Source organism: Humulus lupulus, chromosome 4 (assembly GCF_963169125.1).
Source record: "Humulus lupulus chromosome 4, drHumLupu1.1, whole genome shotgun sequence".
NCBI classification, from domain to species: domain Eukaryota; kingdom Viridiplantae; phylum Streptophyta; class Magnoliopsida; order Rosales; family Cannabaceae; genus Humulus; species Humulus lupulus.
In genome coordinates this window covers 51,441,311-51,461,227 of record NC_084796.1, presented here as the reverse complement: position 1 = coordinate 51,461,227, position 19,917 = coordinate 51,441,311, and the positions used below count along the sequence as shown (strand labels likewise).

Genomic DNA, 19,917 nt, shown 5'->3' with positions numbered 1-19,917 from the left:
ACTGAATAATACTTGATGAATATGAAAGTCACTATTTTAATGAATAAAGCTATTATAAGTTTGTTTTGCTGTAAAATATGAAGCTATGTCTTTTGCTTTTTCTGTTTGTTTGGCTTCTCAATCGGAGGATTCCTACAAGTCTTCCTGTTATGCCCTGGTTGATCACATTTCCCACAGGTGATTATTGCTTTTGGTTCCCCTCTTGATCTTATTCTTTTCTTTCTTGGTCTTCTTGCAGGGTCTGTTGCCTTTGGAGGCAGCACCACTATGTCCAAGTGTTGTGGGAGATTGCATTCATCTTTATGGGGGCAAAGGATGAACATTTTCTTGATACAATGCTTTCAATGTTTCTGTTTTGTAGAACTTTGCACAATAATCATACACTCTCAAGTTTCTCTTTGCAATGACAGCTACTGCGTGCCCACAAGGCATTTCATCTTCTTGAAACTTATTGCAAGTACAAGTTCTATTATGTATATTTACGGTGAAATTTATCTCATTTTCATCACGAACTTGGTATTCTATTGCGTTGAAAGACAAGACCTAAAAATAGTTTTGTCATGAAATAGAATCAGAAAATAAATATTTTCACTAAAATTAACATTGAAAGTAACTAGTTATCCTTCTATGTAACTTAATGTTTTTTTTTTGTTATGGAAGGTAACTGGTTACCATCTACTGACAGATTAAAGAATAGTAAGAATAAGTTTAGTTGCATACCTCATACTTCATTTTTTTTAAACAATGTCATGTCTCAACTCATTTTCTGTTGCTGTAGAGACTTTTGCGTTTGCATTATTTGAGTTGTTCCAAACCCACTTTTGCACCAAATTTCTAAGGCATTCAACCAAGATATCAAAGGGGAGATTTCTTCCAGCTTTTAGTGCAGCGTTGAGTGATTCTGCGATGTTGGATGTCATCATGGTGTATCTTTTTGTTGGCGAGTATGATCTTGCCCAAGTTTCATACTTGGCTTTCTATAAATAGGGTCTAATGCGTCTGTCAAGTCTATCAATGCCTCTCATGTAGTGTTGGCATTATGTTTTTGTGTATGCTTTTGCTGCTGCAATGAAATTCATTTGTAGTTCTTCTCCATGGCTTCCATACTTGCTTTTCAAATTATTGAGCAAGTGAAACATGCAAGCTCCATAAAATGCATTTGGGAACTCCATATGTACAACATTGTCTATGCTCTTGTGTTTGTCGGAAACAATAGCCAATCCTATGGAGTTTAAATATTGTAAAATAAAAGACAAAAATTAGGTATTATTCATTTTTTTTTATTTTTGGTGAAGGTAACCATTTACTTTAATCATATACTAAAATAAATAGCATGTATGTGTGTATTTGGTTTGGGTAACCAGATCATTTTTCTATGTAAACAATAATATATAATTGAAGCTATCATACCTTTGGGTTCTCCATAGGTGTCTCTCAGTTTGGAGAAGAACCAAAGACATGAGTTATCATTTTCAAAGTCTGCTATTCCAAAAGCCAAGACAAAAATGTTATTGTTTGAATCTAACGTTGATGCTGAAAATAGGGTACCGCCATGTGCATTTTTCAAGAAAGTTCCATCAATAACATTTATAGGCCTCAAGTATCTCCAGCCATTGATTGAGTTAGAGAAAGCAATGTATATGTATTTGAATCTATCTTCCTTGTCTGTGAGTAGGTGTGTTATTGTTCCTGGATTTCCTTGCTTCAACATGTAAAGATACATTGGCAACTTTTTATATGAATCATCGGGGTTCCCTCTTACTAGACACAAAGCTTTCTTTCTTGATCTCCATGCTTTTGTGTATCCCATGGTTACTCCAAAGTCATCATTCATGTCATTTGGAGTGTAATTTCTTTTGATTGACTTGTACTTATTCTTTATTAATTCACCAATTACGATGCTTTTTGCTTGCTTATGGTCCTCCATAACAATTTCAACAGAGCAAGTGTGATTTAGAATGCATTTTTCGTACCATGAATAAATTTTGATCTCTGTACTTAGATGCTCTCACAAACCAGCTACATGTGTCATCAGCACAGGTAACCAGGTACTCTCTCAGTTCTGATCTTTTTGTTTTGAGTTGGAAGTTATGCAGCATGGCATAGTAGCTAAGAGCTGATTTGATTGTGTTTTTGTCCTTGCTCTATTGTGTTGACTCTGTAATCAGATATTACTATTTGAATTTCCTCCAACTTCTTTTTTCTTTTTGTATTGTCTTCAATTATGAAATCAACTACTTCTTCAGCAAAATGAGGTGTGTATGACACATTGATGGCCTCTTTTATTGTGCTTGACATTCCTTCTTCAAGTAACATCTTTTCATTGATGGAAGCTTGGTTTGCTTGCATTAATAATGTCCCCACCTCCATTTCTTCTGTTGTAACTTTCTGATTTTCTAGTAGAAGAATATTATTTTCATTGCTTGATTCTTGAACTATAGTGACACACAATGGTAAGTCTGTTATTTTTGCAGCAACTTTTTTCTTTATTTCTATGTAAAACAACCTGAATTGTCTGTTTCAACCTTCATTGGTGGTGATCCTTTGGCTACTTTATAAGAAACTTCAATAGTTGTCGTTGTTTCCTTTATCTCTTTTTTTTTTTTTATCAAATTCACTAAGTTGTCAAGAGAACAATTTTGTGGAATTAATATCCCAGTCATTGTGTACCATTGGTAATCGTTGTTTTCATTCCACTTGCCTCCAAATTGAACCAAAGAAGTAGTATTGTCCATACCTGCAAAATTTGGCAATTTTTTAAGGAGTTAGTTGGTTGTAAATGGGGAAGGTAACTAGCTACCTTAATCTGTAATAACATACCCTACTGAAACATTTAGTTGAATATATTGACTGTTTTTCAAGGTAACTGGTTACCATATTGTTACTGAATGTTTTGGCAGTTAAAATTCACACCAATATCAAATTATATTTTTATTGAAAAGACAAATTAGAATCTAAAATTTTTAGAGTTTTTGTTTCTTGTTTATTTTTGGTCAATCAATGTACACATATCAGTAGGTTTAAATAAAATTTTCCAATTTTTTAGTTTATAAATTGTTTGTGCTTTTCAGAAAGCACATCATGATCATGATCATTATCATTATAATCAAGATAATAGTTCATCTATAATTGTGAATTTGCATGCAAACAAAGTAGTTTTATGTAAAAGATTTAAGAAATTAATATTTTTGAAATAAAAGGAAATGACAATAGAATAAAATTGACAGAGGAGACGATTTTTGCAAACCTTGTTTCTTGATTGTATACCGGAGATGCAGGTCCTCGGAAATGACAAAGATTGTAGCAGAATTAATTGGAAGATTGTTGGAATTTATTTGATTTATGGAGAAAAGGATCACTAATTTTCTTGCCACAGTGATAAGATTTTCGTTAAGTATTTTTGTCGGAGATGAGGTCGAAACGTTGTTATTGTTGATCGAATGTTGAGGATATCGCTAGAGATAGGAGTTGTCGCTGGAGAAGAAAGCTATCGTCGAAGAAGGATGCACCGAAGATGGAAGCAATTGCAGAGAGTAATGTGGCTTTGGAGAAGGTTTTGATCGACTTTCATGCTTTAGCAGAGGACTATTGTATTGTTAATTACCATTGTACTTTTGCTTGTGCTGATGTGTTTTTGTTTAAATTTCAATTGCCCTATGTAGTTAGTTTTCCCATAAATTAGGTTTTTGTTAATTAAATTTTTCCATACAAAGTAGGAAAACTTCAATTCCCATATTTTTTCACAATAATGACTAAAAAGTCATATTTATGAAAAAAGCCCAAAAAAATAGTATAAAAGAAAAATATTACCAACATTTGGTATTTTGGCCACTAAGAGCACTCCTAATGAATGTTCTACCCTGTTTTTTCAAATACATCACCAAAACCCTATATTTTATATTTTACATCAAACATTTACATATCATTCATCAACTACTCTATTCTTCTCTATATTTTCTCTACATCATTTAAATATTATTTTTTTATTCATTAAAATACTAAAAAATGAGAGAGGAAGAAACAAAATAAAATATAATCTATATATTTATACAAAGGAGAGTACCAAGGAGATGAAGTGACATTCTTAAAACTCTTCAAACCACTTTATCTATTTTCTCTTTTAATCTATTTTTTTATTCATTTGATATATTATAATAATAATAAATGTACTTTTTTAAATTTAAATGAGATATTTATAAGATATTATTATTATTTAAATATAGATAGCTTTCTAATCTATTTCTAATTTTTCTACATTTTTATTCCATTCCATTTTATGTAATTTATGATTATTAAATAATAAAAAAACAAAATATCTAAAATTATCAATAATATGACAATGCATCTTCCATAATTTTTTTTAATATTTATTAATAACTAATTTTCTAATAAAAATTATAATAAATCAACCATATATAAATTCACATTTATCTTGAAAATTTTCCAATTCATGATAATCTTTTTATTGTTTCATATTTCATATTTCAAATTTAAAATTTAAAATATCTTAATTTATTTATAAATAACTAATTTTTTAATAATTATAATAATAAATAATCATATATAATTGGCATTTATCTCAAAATTTTCTATTTGTATTAATCTTTTTATTTTTTTGACATTTCAAATTTAAAATAAAAATATTTTTATTTATATTTAAATAAAATATTTAGGAATAACTAATTTTTAAATAATTATAATAATAAATGAATCATATATAAATTGACATTTATCTTCAACATTTATTGTTTTGATATTTCAAATTTAAAATCAAAATATCTAAACAATTAAAAATATCAACGTGTATACATGTGATATTTATTTGATTAAGAACATTATTAATTAAATTAATTAAAATAATTATTTAAAAAAAATTAATGATTGTGCAAAAGGTCATGTTTTATAAATTTTCTACCCTAAAAATCTTTAAAAAATTATATAATAAACAAAAAAAACAACATAAAGCGTATAAATAATACTAATATTAAATAAAAACACACGTACAACAAATAGTTTGAATTTTATTTTTAGCACTTTAATTATTTAGGATTTATCGAAAACTTGCAAACAGCTCGCTATATAATGAACATTATAATAAAAAAAAATGCGGTCAAGACGCCCTACGTAACCATATAAGGAGCATATTGTACGGGTAAAGTAAAAATGAATCCCTTACAATCTCCCCAAAAAAATTTAAAAATATATACTTTTTAATCATTACAAAAAACATCACGAAACACGACTATGTTTTCTAGTTAATATTGTAAGAGAAAGAAGAAAAAAGAATAAAATATTTTTAACCCAATGAATATTTATCTCAACATTTGGAATGTAGAATAATACTATTTATTAAGGTAAAAAAATATATTAAATAGTTCAAATTTACTTCGCCCATTACAAGCTCAATTTTACCATTCTTCTCTATATTTTACAAAATAGCTAGTTTACCTCACCCACCCATTCATTGTGAGTGCCCTAATAACTCGTTTTGTTACATATTAGTTGTTCTAGAAGATAGATCTATTGGTGTGGAACCACCCATTTAGAGAGAGTTCATCTGTGACGAGATAAATAATTTCAGGTAGTTTGGTTAGTTGGGCTTGTTATGAGAGTGCCAACTGCCAAAGTGTGCCAAATTAACTATGTAATTACATTTGAAACTCTTAAACCTGCTTCTTATTGCAACAACTAAATTGAATATTATTTGAGATAAATTTATAATTCACGAGCCACGCATCGATTGTACTCTGATTTAAAAAAAAAATTGAGTAACCCCCATTTATTGTCATATCATGTAAAAAATAACTCTTTTTTGGGTGGGGTATTTCAAAACGGTTCTTTGAGTAATGCCACTGCCACAACTAATTCAGTTATAAGACAAAATTAGAGAGCATAAGACTTATTAATATTGGTTTTATTGTATAGTTATTTTTTTTAATATTTCAATGATACTACAAAACCTTTAATTGTAAATTTGCTGCACTATAAATGTTCCCCGAGTTTTGCCGGCAAATACTATATTGTTTGGACTTGTTATGTTTTCTTTGGTTGTCAACATCAAAAACTATTACTTGTTGTTGCCAATTGGAGAGTTGCAATTGAGCCATACATGGGTCAAGGGGACACCTCTCATATGTATTGATCTAACATATATTGTAATAACAAATCTTGTTCATAACGCGAACAATATTGAAAATCCTTGTATTTTAATTAGAATCCATCAACCAAATCATGACATTGTAAATACAAGGATACCTTTTAATAATATTGTACACTATTACCTATATAATATCCTCCTCATTAATAACGGCTACTGACTTTACCAAATTACTTGAATTCCCAGATTAAATGAAGCAACAAACTCCAACTCAAACAGCTGGCCTTGGATTCTTACAGCCAAAGAAAACCTTCTTTTCTAATATTATTTGGATTCAACAAAATAAGTTAGAAAGAGCAATATAATAATAATAAATAGCAAATACATATACATATACATATAACCCCATTTCCTAGCACTTGCCGTAAATTACCATAAAAGTAAGGACGGCAATAATCAAATGAAACTTTCACACCCACTTTCTGATTATGCATATTCTTGTGATAGTAATTTCACATGACAAAAGGTCCAAGAAGCTTAAAACAAATCCCACCGGTAACAACTACCCCTACTGATAACTGTCAACAAACATATTTACTAAGTAAATCAGAACTAGTTTACTCTTTCACCAGAAAAAGAAAAGGGCATCATACGAAATCATAAACTTAAGTTCCTATAAAGTTTTTCCAAACAGTTCTCTATGGGTTTTGATAATCTATGGCAGTTTTTGGTACTTTTCTTCACTCTGATGCATCTTCTTGTTGGCTCTACACCTCAATCTAAAGCCCTATCATATTCTTCTTCGGACTTCATATCTAAGGTACTTGACTAGTGTTTTTCCAGCAATGTCTCTACATAACAGAGTAATTGTTAGGACTGTAGCCATCACGGCTGCAATAACCCTAGTTTTTACTGCCATCTTATTTTTCTACTACAAATTTTATTATGCTCGACGGCGAGCAAATAATAAGGTGAAGGGCAGTTTTCGCCGAGAAGAGGTTATGATGACCCGTGAAGAGTTCAAGCAACCTAGCAGAAATGTCAAGGAACTGAGTGGTTATGGAAATGGGAGGGATGCTGTTAGTATGAGGAAACTAGAAGATGGTCAACTTAAGAACAATTTTCCAAAGTTTGTGTTTAATCCGAGTTACAAAGAAGATGAAGATGAGGAAGAAGCAGAAGAGAAAAGAGTAGACGCGGAAGAAGAGAAGCACGAAAAGTTTGAATCACGGGAAGCTCCATTGCTTCATGAAACATCATCAGATCAGATAGTTTTGGATAACATGGGGAAACCATTTCTGCAGAATCCCATTTTACCAGCTCCAGTTTCGGTATTACAAATGCAACATAGGCTGCCACCACGTCCACAAGCCTCATTTAGACAAACTCCACCCATGGTTCCAAAAAAGTTAATCCCCTTATCACAGCTTCCTCCACAACCTAGTCCAACAAAAAATAGCATCACAGCCAGACCACTGCCACCACAATATCCTCCTCCTCCTCCTTCTCTGCCACCTCCACCACCACCTCTCCCTGCAAAACCAAGATCTACCCTGCCACCACCAGTGCTTGCTGGTGGTTGGAATTCATCACGACGAACCCAAGCTGGACCTACAGGGAGGGCAACAAAAAAAATAGAAGAAACGTCCAGGGAGGAAAGCTCAAAGCCTACTATGGCTGGGCAAACGAAGCTGAAACCGCTGCATTGGGACAAGGTCACGGCGGATGTTGATCATTCCACGGTCTGGGATGAAATTAATGACGGGTCACTCAGGTAACCATGTCCTACGATGACAAATTCCATGATTTTCATGGTCATTATCCTATATTGATTTATCGTTTCTCATACAATTACAGATTCGATGATGAACTTATGGAAAATCTATTTGGATACTCTACTACCAACACCCAATCTTACGAAAGAAGCAACCTTTTCTCAGCTTTCAGCAAAATGAACTCAGGCCCTCCAACTCAAATTTTCTTACTGGATCCCAGAAAATCACAGAACACTGCAATAGTTCTAAGATCACTAGCCATTTCCCGCAGAGAAATTATAGATGCACTCATTGATGGCCAGGAGCTCGCCACGGACACCCTCGAAAAGCTTACTAAAATCTCTCCAACCCAAGAGGAAGCAGCCAAAATTTTGCAATTCAGTGGCAACCAAAGTAGACTTGCAGACGCAGAGTCTTTCCTCTACCACATTCTCAAAGTTGTTCCTTCCGCATTCACCCGATTTGACGCTATGTTTTTCAAAGCAAACTACGACCCAGAAATCCTTCACTTCAAGGAGTCTCTCCAAACTCTTGAACTAGGTTGTAAGGAACTAAGAGCTCGAGGCCTCTTCCTTAAACTCCTGGAAGCCATTCTCAAAGCTGGCAACCGAATGAATGCCGGCACTGCCAGAGGCAATGCCCAAGGTTTCAACCTCAACGCTCTTAAAAAGCTCTCAGATATCAGAAGCAACGATGGAAAGACCACTTTGCTCCACTTCGTTGTGGAGCAAGTAGCTCGATCAGAAGGCAAACGCAGCGTAACTAACCGAAATCAAATCCTAATTAGCAAAAGAACCAATACCCAAAAACCCCATATAGCCATTGTTTCAAATTTTGATAATGCCACAGCAGAAGAGAGGGAAAAAGAGTACCTTTTGTTAGGGTTGCCATTGTTGGAATCCCTAAGTAGTGAACTCTCCAATGTGAAGAAAGCAGCCACAGTAGAATGCGACAGCTTCGTCAATGTTTGCAGCTCCCTCGGAGGCCGAGTCTCGGATATTCGAAAACGACTTTCGTTTTGCACAAACGACGAGGACAAGTGTTGGTTCGCTAGAGAAATGAAAGGGTTCTTAGAGGAATGCGAGGAGGAGATCAAGGTTGTCAGAGAGGAACAAATTAGGGTTTTGGAGCTGGTGAAGAAGACGACAGAGTACTATTACCAAGCGGGAGCTTCGAAAGTAAAAGGGGTTCAAAACCCATTTGGGCTTTTCGTTATCGTGAAGGATTTTCTCGACATGATCGATCAGGTCTGCGTAGAAACTTCTCGAAGGGTTCAAAAGAAAAACGCAACGAAGAACAGTACGGCGGGTTCGTTATCGCCTCCGCTGTCGCCGCCATCGACGTTGACTACGAACAAATTTCAGAACTTCCAATCGAATTTCATGTCGGATATGTCTATGACATCTTCAAGTAGTGATTCGGAAGACGATTTCTGAAGCAGAGTCCACGAATGTAATGTATAATGGCCCCTCTGGCTAAGCTTCTTGGATGATAAAAAAAAAATTATTTGGGTAAAACATTTGGAACTGTTGGGTAACACTGGCCGTTTGTTAACATTTAAAAAATTAAAATTTTATTTAATTAATTAAAATTTTAACAATTAAACATAATAGTATTTAGTAACTTTATTTTTATTTATTAATTTTAAAATTTTTAATTAAAATTCATTAAATTTTAAAAATAAAATTTTTTCACTTTCAAATTTTTTTTAAACCATTTTCGACTTTTCCTTTCTTTTTTTTCTTCTCTTCTTCAAATCAACACCTCATTTTGTATTGTTATACAAAAAATAAAAATTATCAAACACATTTATTATTTTTTTGTTTTTAAAAATAAAAAATAAAAATAGTTAACAAACATATTTTTATAATTTTAAAAATAAAGGAACAAAATTAAAAATAATATTTCTATTTTTGTGTTTAAAAAATTCAAAAACAAAATTTTTCCCGAACACAACTAATTTTGAATTTTTTAAACACAAAAAATGGAAATATTATTTTTATTTTTGTTTCTTTATTTTTAAAAAATAAAAATATATTTGGTAACTATTTTTTGTTTTTAAAAAAAAAATAATAAATACGTTTGATAACTTTTATTTTTATTTTTTGTTAAACAATATAAAATGAGGTGTTGATTTGAAGAAGAAAAGAAAAAAAATAAACAAAATGTCAAAAATGTTTTAAAAATATTTTAAAGGTGAAAAAAAATTATATTTTCAAAATTTAATGAATTTTTAAAAATAATAAATAAAAATAGAATTACCGAACATTGTTTTATATTTAATTGTCAAATTTTTGCATAGGCAACTAGAGGAAATCCTCTTTCCCAAAAATTAAAAGCTTTAAAAGTTAAAGCATTCTTAGTAATACAATGAGCCACCAAATTGGCTTGATGAGGCGAAAAACACACACTAAGACCATTTTATCTCCTTCAAAACCAACTCATGCCATGCTAACCATTCCATTCAACATCTTCTCACCTTCCATTCCATTGTAGGAGCCCATTTAGCATTAGTATTCTTGTTTTCTTTCCTTTTCCTTCAATTCCATTACCTGCTTGTTGCCTATAATCTTTTAGCATATCTTTTGAGCCCATTCAACCACTTCATCGCTTCTAGGAGTGAACCTGTTATGATGTAAGCAGTTTCTGTGGTACCAAATTTGCCAAGATATCATCACAAACAAATCAAACTCAGCAGTTTGAAGTTTATTGTAAAGGTTTAACAAAAATGAAGGGATGTCCGGGTTAACAACATCTTTTATGTGTTTGAATAGCCCACTTCTTTTCCATATTGCTTTGTTTGTTCGGCAGTCCCATAGTGCATGATGCATCGTCTCCTCCAAATCGTTTTCATTACAGTGCCAGCAATCAAAACCCTATTAGTAGACAGCTACGAGTGGCTAACTTTCCATAAAAATTGTTTAACTTTGGGAGGAACCCTCAATTACCATAGAACTTTCCACCAACTCTCACTGCATTTCATGTCAGAAGCCTCTGCGAAAGATCTCTCATTTTGTAGCGCCCTGCGTTTCGGGTACCTTTAAACGACTCAGGTCGAGATTTTTCCCCGAGTTAAAAATATTATTTTAAATAATATTATATTTGTTTGGAATTTATTTTTATGAGTTATTGCTGGCCAAATTATGAATTTTGTGATTAAAAGTCAAAGTAAAACTTTCGGTCTTGGACCAATACAAAAATCCTAATCGGGCAAAAATCTCAGAAAGTAAAATGAAAAACTATGACAAATATATTTTTGGCATAAAATACATTCATAAAAATTTAAAGTTTGGTAAAAAAAAAAAACGGAAGAGGAAATGGAAATGGAAATTTTAGGGCGTTTTGTGTTAAAATGCTTAATTTGACCGAATTGGGGAATTTATTCCATGAATGGACCTTAGGTTAAATTTTATTGTGTGATTAATTAAATTAAATGTGAGAGACATTTAATTTAATTATTATGTGTTAAGTTTTGTTTTTTTAAAAACTTTATATGAGTGAAAAATGTTATAGAAAGTCATTTTGGATTTTTCTTATTAGAAAATATTTATTAACCATTATAAAAAAAATAATAACATAAATAAAAGAAGGGTTATTTACGGCAATAATGCCTATGTAGTTAAGTTTGTTGCACTTAAATGCTTATGTAAAAAATTTGGCAGCAATAATGCCTACCGTTAATGTTTTGGTGCAGTCGTTGGTCCCTGAGCCGTTAGGGGTATATATGATACACGTAGCACGACCCGATTGGGTTAAATTATTAAAATTTAAAACAAAAAAAATTAATGTTTCTAGTTTCTAGTTTAAAACAAAAAAAAATAACTGTGATTAATTAATATAACCAAAAAAACTGATTGTCCAAAACCAAAAAATCTCAAAATTCCATACCTAGAAAAATGATGAAGCTTTCCCCCCGACCACACCCAGACGATCCACCCCCAATAGTATAGCACGTGAACCCACTAGAAGAAAACTTGTAATTCCTTCGAATTGGGGGTTAGGGCATCTTTTGCATCGGGTTAATGGAGATTGAAAAAAATCGCCATTGTCAACCACCAAGGCCAGTGGTAGAAAGAACGGCTTGGACAAACAAAAATCCTAGGCGAAGATTCAGAACATGCAACAAGTATCGGGTAAGATTGGACTCCATTTGTTTTTGTAATCTTATTCATTGAATAAATGGTTATGGGTGTTCACTAGAAATTTTGTATGTTTTGGTCAACTCAGATTGATGGTGGGTGTAATTTCTTTGAATGGATAGACCCTCCAATGTGCCATCGAGCAAAGGTGGTCATCCCTAGACTACTAAGAAAAATTGGTGACCTTGAAACTGAAATCACATCCCTAAGTACGACAACTGACATTGGAAGTCATCGGCAATGTAGTGGTTCTTCAAATGGATTTGAGACACAATCTCACAACCTTTAAAATGTTGGAAGAGAAAGCTATGAAAGTTATGCTGAAAGCAGGGGTAGAGTAAATGATGGAGGTTGAATGTAGTGTTACTACTTTTTGAATACTATGTATTTTGCTGTAATTCTATTGGTTGTGGTTATTTGGGCTACAAAATCAAAGAACAAGTTGTTGGTATTGTTAGTTTATTTTTGGGTAATCTTTATGTGCAGTATTGACAATGACAAAGCTATTGCACCCTAGGCATTGATTTGTAATGAATTTTGTTGTAAAATGAAACCCCGAATCAATGTAATCTATCTTGGTCTATTTGAATTCAGTATTCTAGTTTATGTATTTTGTGAAATAAATATGATCAACAACTAGTTACATTCATTACCATAAGAGATAGGTACAAAAATATAGGCCTAAAAAGCCAAATGTATCTGATCTGTACATGACCAATATCATGGCTAGCATGACCCTGTCATGACTCAAAAAACAGCCATCGACCACAACATCCAAATACCAACTTTGCATAACACATAACAGACACCAAAATACAAGATTCGACCACTAGTTCAAAATAAAATCAAAAGATGAAACTCCTTCCAGTCAGACAGTATCGGGTTGAGCATTATTTGCACCACTAGTTCCTCCTTTAGCATGTTGTTTCAGTCTTCTTTCCCTTCCTTAAAAGTGTGGCTTCAGTTGGTTTCTGCAGTGGTGGACGACCTCGCTTTTTGACCACACGATTCTAAAATAGGTTGAACAAACAAATATTTAGCTCCAAATTCACAAAACAATGATAAAGCAACTAATCAATGATAAAAATTATCTAGGAAGAGAAGAAAGCATAAAGTTTATACCTCAACCACCTTAGCAGATTTGCATGTTTCTCTCCTGTGGCCTGTTTTCAGACAATTGCTACATGTTTTAACTTGTCCAGTTCTTCGAGCTTTCTTTAAAGTAGGTGGAGGTTCATCTGTCTCCCTTCTCCTAGCTTTCTTAGGTCTTCCAGGCAGCTTCGTCTCAGGTGGTGGATCAATTGGGTTGAGTCCTGTCTGAGGCCACATATCTGGACTAGGCATAGGATGCACACTCTGTTCATATGCTTTTTGCAATGATTCTTTTTTATAGAATCCGTGGACATAATCAAAGACATTACCTCCCATGAACCAGATAGTAGCTAGTGCATGGCCACAAGGAAGCCCAGATAGTTGAAACCTCCTACATGTACACGTTCTGAATTCCAAATCGACAACCAAGGCAGTACCATTGCTGCATTGAACCTGAAACTGAAACTTGTCAGACCTAGTAAACAGACAATGCTTTGCAACCTCTTTTTGCTTCTCAATTATCTTCAAAATTCTCTTCCCCACAGGTTGAGTCATCTTCTCCAACTTAGCTTTTTTGTTATAAAACCGAGACATCAACCAAAATCTAATTTTCTCTAGTAAAGTTATAATTGGCTTGTCGCGAGCATCAAGTATGGCTGCATTGAAACTCTCACACAAATTATTCACCAAAATGTCACATTTTGGGTACTCTGAAATATGTGACTTACTCCATTCTGTGGGGTTCTTCCCTGCCAGCCAATTGTAAGCACCATCTGAGACATCCTTGACTTCTTGCATTGCTCGAGCAAACTCAGCTTATGTTGTAGTATTAGCTGCTGCCCACAAAAGTTGCTTAAGTAAAAGTCCAGGATATTCCTTTTTAAAGTTAGCATGAAGATGTCTAACACAATACCTCACCTCACACCCACTAAAGATGGCTCTCACTGCATTTTCTAATCCTTTTTGACGATCACTCATCATTGTCACCTTGGTAGGACTCAAATTCCCAATATCATCCTTCAATAGCTCCAAGAACCAAGTCCAAACCTATTTGAATCATTAGCAATAAATACATATTATCGATCACCTTCAATAAAGTACTCCCTTATTGCATTCCTTAAAATTGTAATAGTGGCAAATTCCATGCCAAGAACAAATTGGAAGTTTTGCATTTTGGTTTTCGAGTTGAATTCTTTGGAATTTTTACCAGCATCAAACTCATCATCTGACTTCAATTCGTGTAACTCCTCCTCAGAACATATACCATCTGAGTCTCCATCATCAAGATTTTGAGTACAAAAATATGAAACTGATCGCCACCACCTCCTAGGGTCAGACTGTGTACCCATCTCTATCTCAGCTTCAACATCTTGCTCAAACTCTTCCTCCTCCAATATGAAATCTTCATCAGTTTTCTTTCCTTTCCCTTTTCTGTCACGCTGAACTTTGTCTTGGCTCTCCTCAGCTGTATTTTCTCTCACATCAGCTTGCTTTCCTTTCCTATTTCTGTCACTCTAAACCGGGTCTTGGTTCTCCTCAACTGTATCTTCCCTCACATCACCAATATCATCCTCTGAATCTGAAAGCACAACCACCTCTGGTATTTGGTTCTCCATATCACTTTCATAAGCCATGTAGTCAAACTCTTCTTCATATTCCTCTTTATCAGATTCATCAAAGTCAGCATCATGAAATTCCTCAGAATATTGATCAGCATCAAACTCTTCTTGCTCCCCATCAATGGTTGCATCAACAGGGATACCAACAACATCTATAGGGACATCACAATCATCTGGTAGTTCCTCTATAATACATATTTTCAGAAGAGGTAAAGTGGTAGCAGGGACATGTTTAACAGCTTCTAAATCTTCCTTCCAATCTAAAGGTAGAACTGTTTCAGGAAAAACAAGAGATATGTCAATCTTTGTAGCCCGATTCCTCTCAATATCCTCTACAATTCTTAGGATCTCCTTATCCCCTACCACCATGAAGTCCATATTAAGCACCTTTCCTATTGGTTTGTACATAAAACCCACTGGAAGTTTATGTCCTAAGTCCAAGGCCATTCCATCCAATTCCATCCTAGTGAAGTAATCAGTATCCACCCAATCAACATAATCAACTTTACCTCCTTCATATCTTCTAGTGTCGAATGGAGTAAACCAGCTTCCCCCATGGTGTATTGCAATAGTGAAGATGTTAGTATGAACACCTGTTAAATAAAGACAACTCTAGTTTAGAATACTGCCCTAGTCAATAGAAATAAAAAATGCAATGTCAACATTTCACACACACACAAACCGAAACACAATATAGTTCACACACTTGAAGAGCAACATAGTCTACCACACGATTGAACCATGGACCACAACAACAAAGATTCCTTTCAATAAACAAAGTATATATTTCAATGGACCCCACTCTGTCAATTGTATGCACATGCTTCCCAATAACATTTTTACCCAAATTTAATAATACCACCTACTATAAATCAACAATATTCTCACCCCAAAAAAAATTGAAAACTGACACCCTTCCCCGCCCAAACTGCTCTATATAGAGTATCATTATCATTCTCCCCAAAAAATTGATGCATGAACACTTTGAGAAATGAAACCCAATAAACAGAAAAGAACTTTGGGTAAAAGAACTCTGTACAACAGAAAAGAACTCACCGTAGTCGGGTGGTTGTTCCTCCAGTTGTCGAATGGTCGACATTGTGGAGGCAAAGTTGTCATCGTCTCTTCCGTGCTGGGGTCGGTCGTCTCTTTGATCGTAGGGGGGAAAGCTTAGATCGTTTTTTTGGGTATGGAATTTTGAGATTTTTTGGTTTTAGATTAGTTTTAGAACTTGGTTTTAGACAATCGGTTTTTTTGGTTATATTAATTAATCATGGTTAGTTTATTTTTGTTTTAAATTAGAAACCAGAAACATTAATTGTTTTTGTTTCAAATTTTAATAATTTAACCCAATCGGGTCGTGCCACGTATATCATATATACCCTTAACGGCTCAGGGACCAACGGCTGCACCAAAACATTAACAGTAGGCATTATTGCCGCCAAAATTTTTACATAAGCATTTAAGTGCAACAAACTTAACTACATAGGCATTATTGCCGCAAATAACCCTTAAAAGAAATAGTGGCCAGCCATGTGAAGGAAATTAATTGGGTGGACCAAATTATTTTAGTTTTAATCCTCATTTAAATTAGGGTTAATGGCATCAAGTGGTCAAAGTAAAAACATTCAAGTGCTTTAGATATTTTAGAGTTGTCTAAGCTCTTCCAACTTCCCATAACCGACCCCCTTTCTCAAATCACTCTCATATTGTTAAAAAATTATCTCTCCATTTTCAACCATCAAGAACACTAAGAAAGCTTAGAAGCTTAAGCTTTGGCCTAGGAAGAGTTTCCCTAAGGTAAAGTTTTTTTTAAAAAAAAACTTGACTTTTGTAAAGTTTTTAACCATAGATCTTTCAATAGCTAACTATATATGTTGTTGGGGGAGTTGGTTAAGGTTTTGAAGGATTCAAAGCTAGTAGAAACATCAAAACCTAAATCAAGAACAACAAGAGGTAAAAAGTTTACTTTTTATGGTTGTTATTGTATGATTTTTATTTTTAAGCATTATTTTGTATATTTAATGCTTAAAGTTTCTTATTGGTGATGTAATAAGGCTATGGTAGTTGCTTTATAATTTTTATGATGCTTGTGTGCTGATTTTTTAAAATAGGGACCAAAATCCCTAAGGGTTTTTTTGAAATCCCTAAAACAAAAATACAAGTTTTGAGCTGTGACTTCCAAGGGGTCAAGCATCCACTGTATATTTATTTTGTAAAATTAAATTGTACGGTGATGTTGTTGAGATGAAGTACATAAAATTAAGCTTTTGAAACACTAAAAAACGTTTAGAGATGAGTGAGTTATGCTATTTCAAAGTTTAGGTGAAATACTGTTTTTTTTCTTCGTATTCTTAAATTTGGGATCAAGTTTGGACCGCCACTGTATAGGTCAAATGAACCCAATTTTTTCTAAAATTTGGTAGTAAAATAATGAATGGTTTGAGAGCTATTAAGTTCCAAAGTTTAGAAAAAATAAGGACTTTAATATAAGGTCATTTTTACCTCAATGTTTGGAAAATATTTTCACCAATAAAAAATGCTCTTTTTGACCTAAGATTTCACAAAGACCTAAATAGCATACCAAATATGGAATTGAGAAATTTTGGTAGCAATTGGGTAAATAAATTTCAAGATATAACCTAACAAAGTATGTAGTTAAAAAATATGAAAAATGAGGTTTTCACACTTAGTGTAAAAATGAGATTTTGGAACTTAAGATAAAAAAGTACAATTGTGCTTATTGCAAGATAAAAACTTGGTAAGTCTTAAAAACATTTTGACCTAAAATACAACTTTGAGTTTAAGTGAGAATTATTTTATTAAAGAATTTTTATTCTTTTTAAAAATAAAAGATTTAATTTATTTATAAGTTGATAAATTAAAAAAGGGTTTTAAAACCATATATTTTGATAAAATAATTAAGTAAATTATTTTTCTAGTAAGTAAACTTGATTAATTGACTTAAAAAAATTTACTAGTCAAGAGAAGAAATTATTAGTGGTTTTCCTAATTAAGTTAAAATTAGGCTATTTTCTTAAAACGATTTTTAGAGATTAAAACATTAACAAAAATAAAAGGAAAATTAAGAGATTATTTTCTTGAAAAATAATTAAGGAATTTAATTAGTATTTTTTGGATATAATACCAGCTAAAATCTTTTATATATTTAACCGACTGTTGAAAGTACGGGTTAATAGCGGAACTCTTAAAGAAAAATATTTTTAGCGGATTGTGGGAAAATGTTATTGACATACCCGAGCTTAGGTATGGAGACCATAAGATATGTCTCCCCGAGACTTAGGGTTTAGTCTTAAATATTTTTTAGTACGAATTTCTTGAATGGATTTAAAACCAAATAAGGATCTTTAATCCTTACAAGTGATTTTTTTAAAATGACCAAATTGCCCAAAATAATAATAATGAATTATGAAGTGCCATAATTAATCCGAGTATACTGTATGGATAATTACAGTATTAGCTAAGCATAACTAAACTATACATTGGAGGGTGAAATCCAGCTGAGAGCTATGGACTCCAAGTAAGTCAACTTCTATTGTGTGGCTACAACAATAAACGACTATTGTATTACATGTTAGTATAGGGACACATGCACATATATATACTGACATACTGTCGTAGAAAGTTTGCATAGAGACGTTAGTCTAGTATGTGTTGATTAAGAAAATATGAACAGTAGATATCCGTCATAGCTGAGACGGATGATTCCCGTCACACTGCTTGTTTGATTTTATTATGTCCGGTTCACTACCGCGACAAGTGGCCAAGAGGTGATGATTGCTGGTTTAAACCTAGGGGCCCTCCTGCTTACTTAATCATTGAACGGTTAGAACCCGAGCAAGTGCTCTGATAAGTTATTCTTGGATAGTAGCCGTGAACATTGGTCATTCTGTGAGAGTGCCTAGAAATACTAGGGGTTGCCAAGTTTGAGTGAGGCTGAACACCCTAGGGGCAACTGCTCACCAACACCACTAATTAACATAGAAGTTTTTGTAAACCCGTGTAACTTTGATTACACTCTTGGATAGTAGTAATGCCCTAGGTAACTTGATAGTTACCCTTGTGAGGGATTTACTATTGGATAAGTAACGATGCCCTAGGTAACTCAATAGTTGCTCTTGATTGGAATATTTATTAGCTAGATCTTTAGTGTTAAGACTCGATTCTCCCCTCCTGATTAACAAAATTGTTGGAGGGCGTGATACACCCGAATTATTGGAAATTGTCGAGCGTCGGTCTCAAATTATATTATGATATATTATATCTACTTGCTCTGGGATATTTTGGGTGCAGAAATTTTCTGAGTACAGGGATTTATCTGTTTATAATTTACCTGAGCATTCTAGCACAAGATTTTCATTATGTTCGGCGGCCTAGAACATCCAGGCTTGCCGCTTCATTTACCTTTTGCGAAGAGATCAAATCCATATTCACATAAATTACCTCTCCTGAGTTCTCAACCTTTTTTCCTTTGACAACTTCAGAGTAATCTTGCCTCCCTTGTTCCTTTGAATTATTGTGCTTCGTTCTTGCCTTTACCTTTATTGAAGCTGCCCTCTTTTTTTGTCCGCTACCTTTAGTCACTTTAAAACTGTTTTTCCATCCTTCTTTGAATTCCAGTTTCGATCCATCAGGATTAAGGCTCTCCTCTTCTATCGGTTCTTCTTCTTGTGGAATTTTTTTCTTCTTTTAGGATCAATGTTGTTCATCCCATTCTTTAGTATCTATCGGGCCGCTTTCATCAATATCCATCTATGATCTCTTCTTGTTTGGCGTCCAATTTTTCTTGCCCTCCTTTGTTCTACTCTCCTTCTTTGCACCAAACCTTCGAATCCGAATTTCACGATCATATTGTTTTTTAATTTCTGATGTTTCTCTGACCTTCGAAGAAGACTCTCCAGATTTAGAAAGGTAAGTCTTGTCTATTTTCTTCAGGGGCCCTAAATTAGTGGCTTTTGATTTTGTTTTCGTATAATAAATACTAGGGTCTTCTTTGTCTTGTCGTTTCTCACTTGCCACCTCATCATATTGTTGGGGTTTTATGCCCTAATTAAAACCCAAATTCTTTGTAATCTCATTTTATTATCAATAAAATAATAGAAATCATTTTTTGACTTGGTCAATCACTTTGCTCACATGTTTTATTTTCATGATTATTTGTTTAATATAAACTT

The 19,917-nt window shown here is 33.4% G+C and overlaps 4 protein-coding genes across 4 annotated transcripts; 1 reads left to right on the top strand and 3 right to left on the bottom strand.

Annotated features, from left to right (window-relative positions):
• Positions 1 to 300: 300 nt before the first annotated feature.
• LOC133832174 (uncharacterized) lies at positions 301 to 923 on the bottom strand. The gene is made up of 2 exons (XM_062262552.1): positions 744 to 923; positions 301 to 543 (listed from the first exon to the last, which is right to left on the bottom strand). Exons 1-2 carry the CDS (start codon positions 921 to 923, stop codon positions 301 to 303), a joined length of 423 nt encoding a protein of 140 aa, XP_062118536.1.
• Positions 924 to 1,037: 114 nt separating this feature from the next.
• On the bottom strand, positions 1,038 to 1,927 carry LOC133832173 (uncharacterized). The gene is made up of 2 exons (XM_062262551.1): positions 1,411 to 1,927; positions 1,038 to 1,222 (listed from the first exon to the last, which is right to left on the bottom strand). The coding sequence occupies exons 1-2, from the start codon at positions 1,925 to 1,927 to the stop codon at positions 1,038 to 1,040; spliced, it is 702 nt and encodes a 233-aa protein (XP_062118535.1).
• Positions 1,928 to 6,834: 4,907 nt separating this feature from the next.
• LOC133832172 (formin-like protein 4) lies at positions 6,835 to 9,389 on the top strand. Its single transcript, XM_062262550.1, has 2 exons — positions 6,835 to 7,871; positions 7,955 to 9,389. Exons 1-2 carry the CDS (start codon positions 6,943 to 6,945, stop codon positions 9,306 to 9,308), a joined length of 2,283 nt encoding a protein of 760 aa, XP_062118534.1. The 5' UTR covers positions 6,835 to 6,942; the 3' UTR covers positions 9,309 to 9,389.
• Positions 9,390 to 12,925: 3,536 nt separating this feature from the next.
• On the bottom strand, positions 12,926 to 13,901 carry LOC133832171 (uncharacterized). The gene is made up of 2 exons (XM_062262549.1): positions 13,134 to 13,901; positions 12,926 to 13,021 (listed from the first exon to the last, which is right to left on the bottom strand). Exons 1-2 carry the CDS (start codon positions 13,899 to 13,901, stop codon positions 12,926 to 12,928), a joined length of 864 nt encoding a protein of 287 aa, XP_062118533.1.
• Between the last annotated feature and the right edge of the window lie 6,016 nt (positions 13,902 to 19,917).

Coding starts and splice junctions, on each gene's coding strand:
- LOC133832171 (XM_062262549.1), bottom strand. CDS start 13,901: ATGCAAGAAGTCAAGGATGTCTCAGATGGTGCTTACAATTGGCTGGCA. Junction 13,022..13,133: donor AATCTGCTAAGGTGGTTGAG/GTATAAACTTTA, acceptor AACCTATTTTAG/AATCGTGTGGTCAAAAAGCG.
- LOC133832173 (XM_062262551.1), bottom strand. CDS start 1,927: ATGGAGGACCATAAGCAAGCAAAAAGCATCGTAATTGGTGAATTAATA. Junction 1,223..1,410: donor CACCTATGGAGAACCCAAAG/GTATGATAGCTT, acceptor TAAACTCCATAG/GATTGGCTATTGTTTCCGAC.
- LOC133832172 (XM_062262550.1), top strand. CDS start 6,943: ATGTCTCTACATAACAGAGTAATTGTTAGGACTGTAGCCATCACGGCT. Junction 7,872..7,954: donor ATTAATGACGGGTCACTCAG/GTAACCATGTCC, acceptor ATACAATTACAG/ATTCGATGATGAACTTATGG.
- LOC133832174 (XM_062262552.1), bottom strand. CDS start 923: ATGATGACATCCAACATCGCAGAATCACTCAACGCTGCACTAAAAGCT. Junction 544..743: donor ATGAGTTGAGACATGACATT/GTTTAAAAAAAA, acceptor AACTATTTTTAG/GTCTTGTCTTTCAACGCAAT.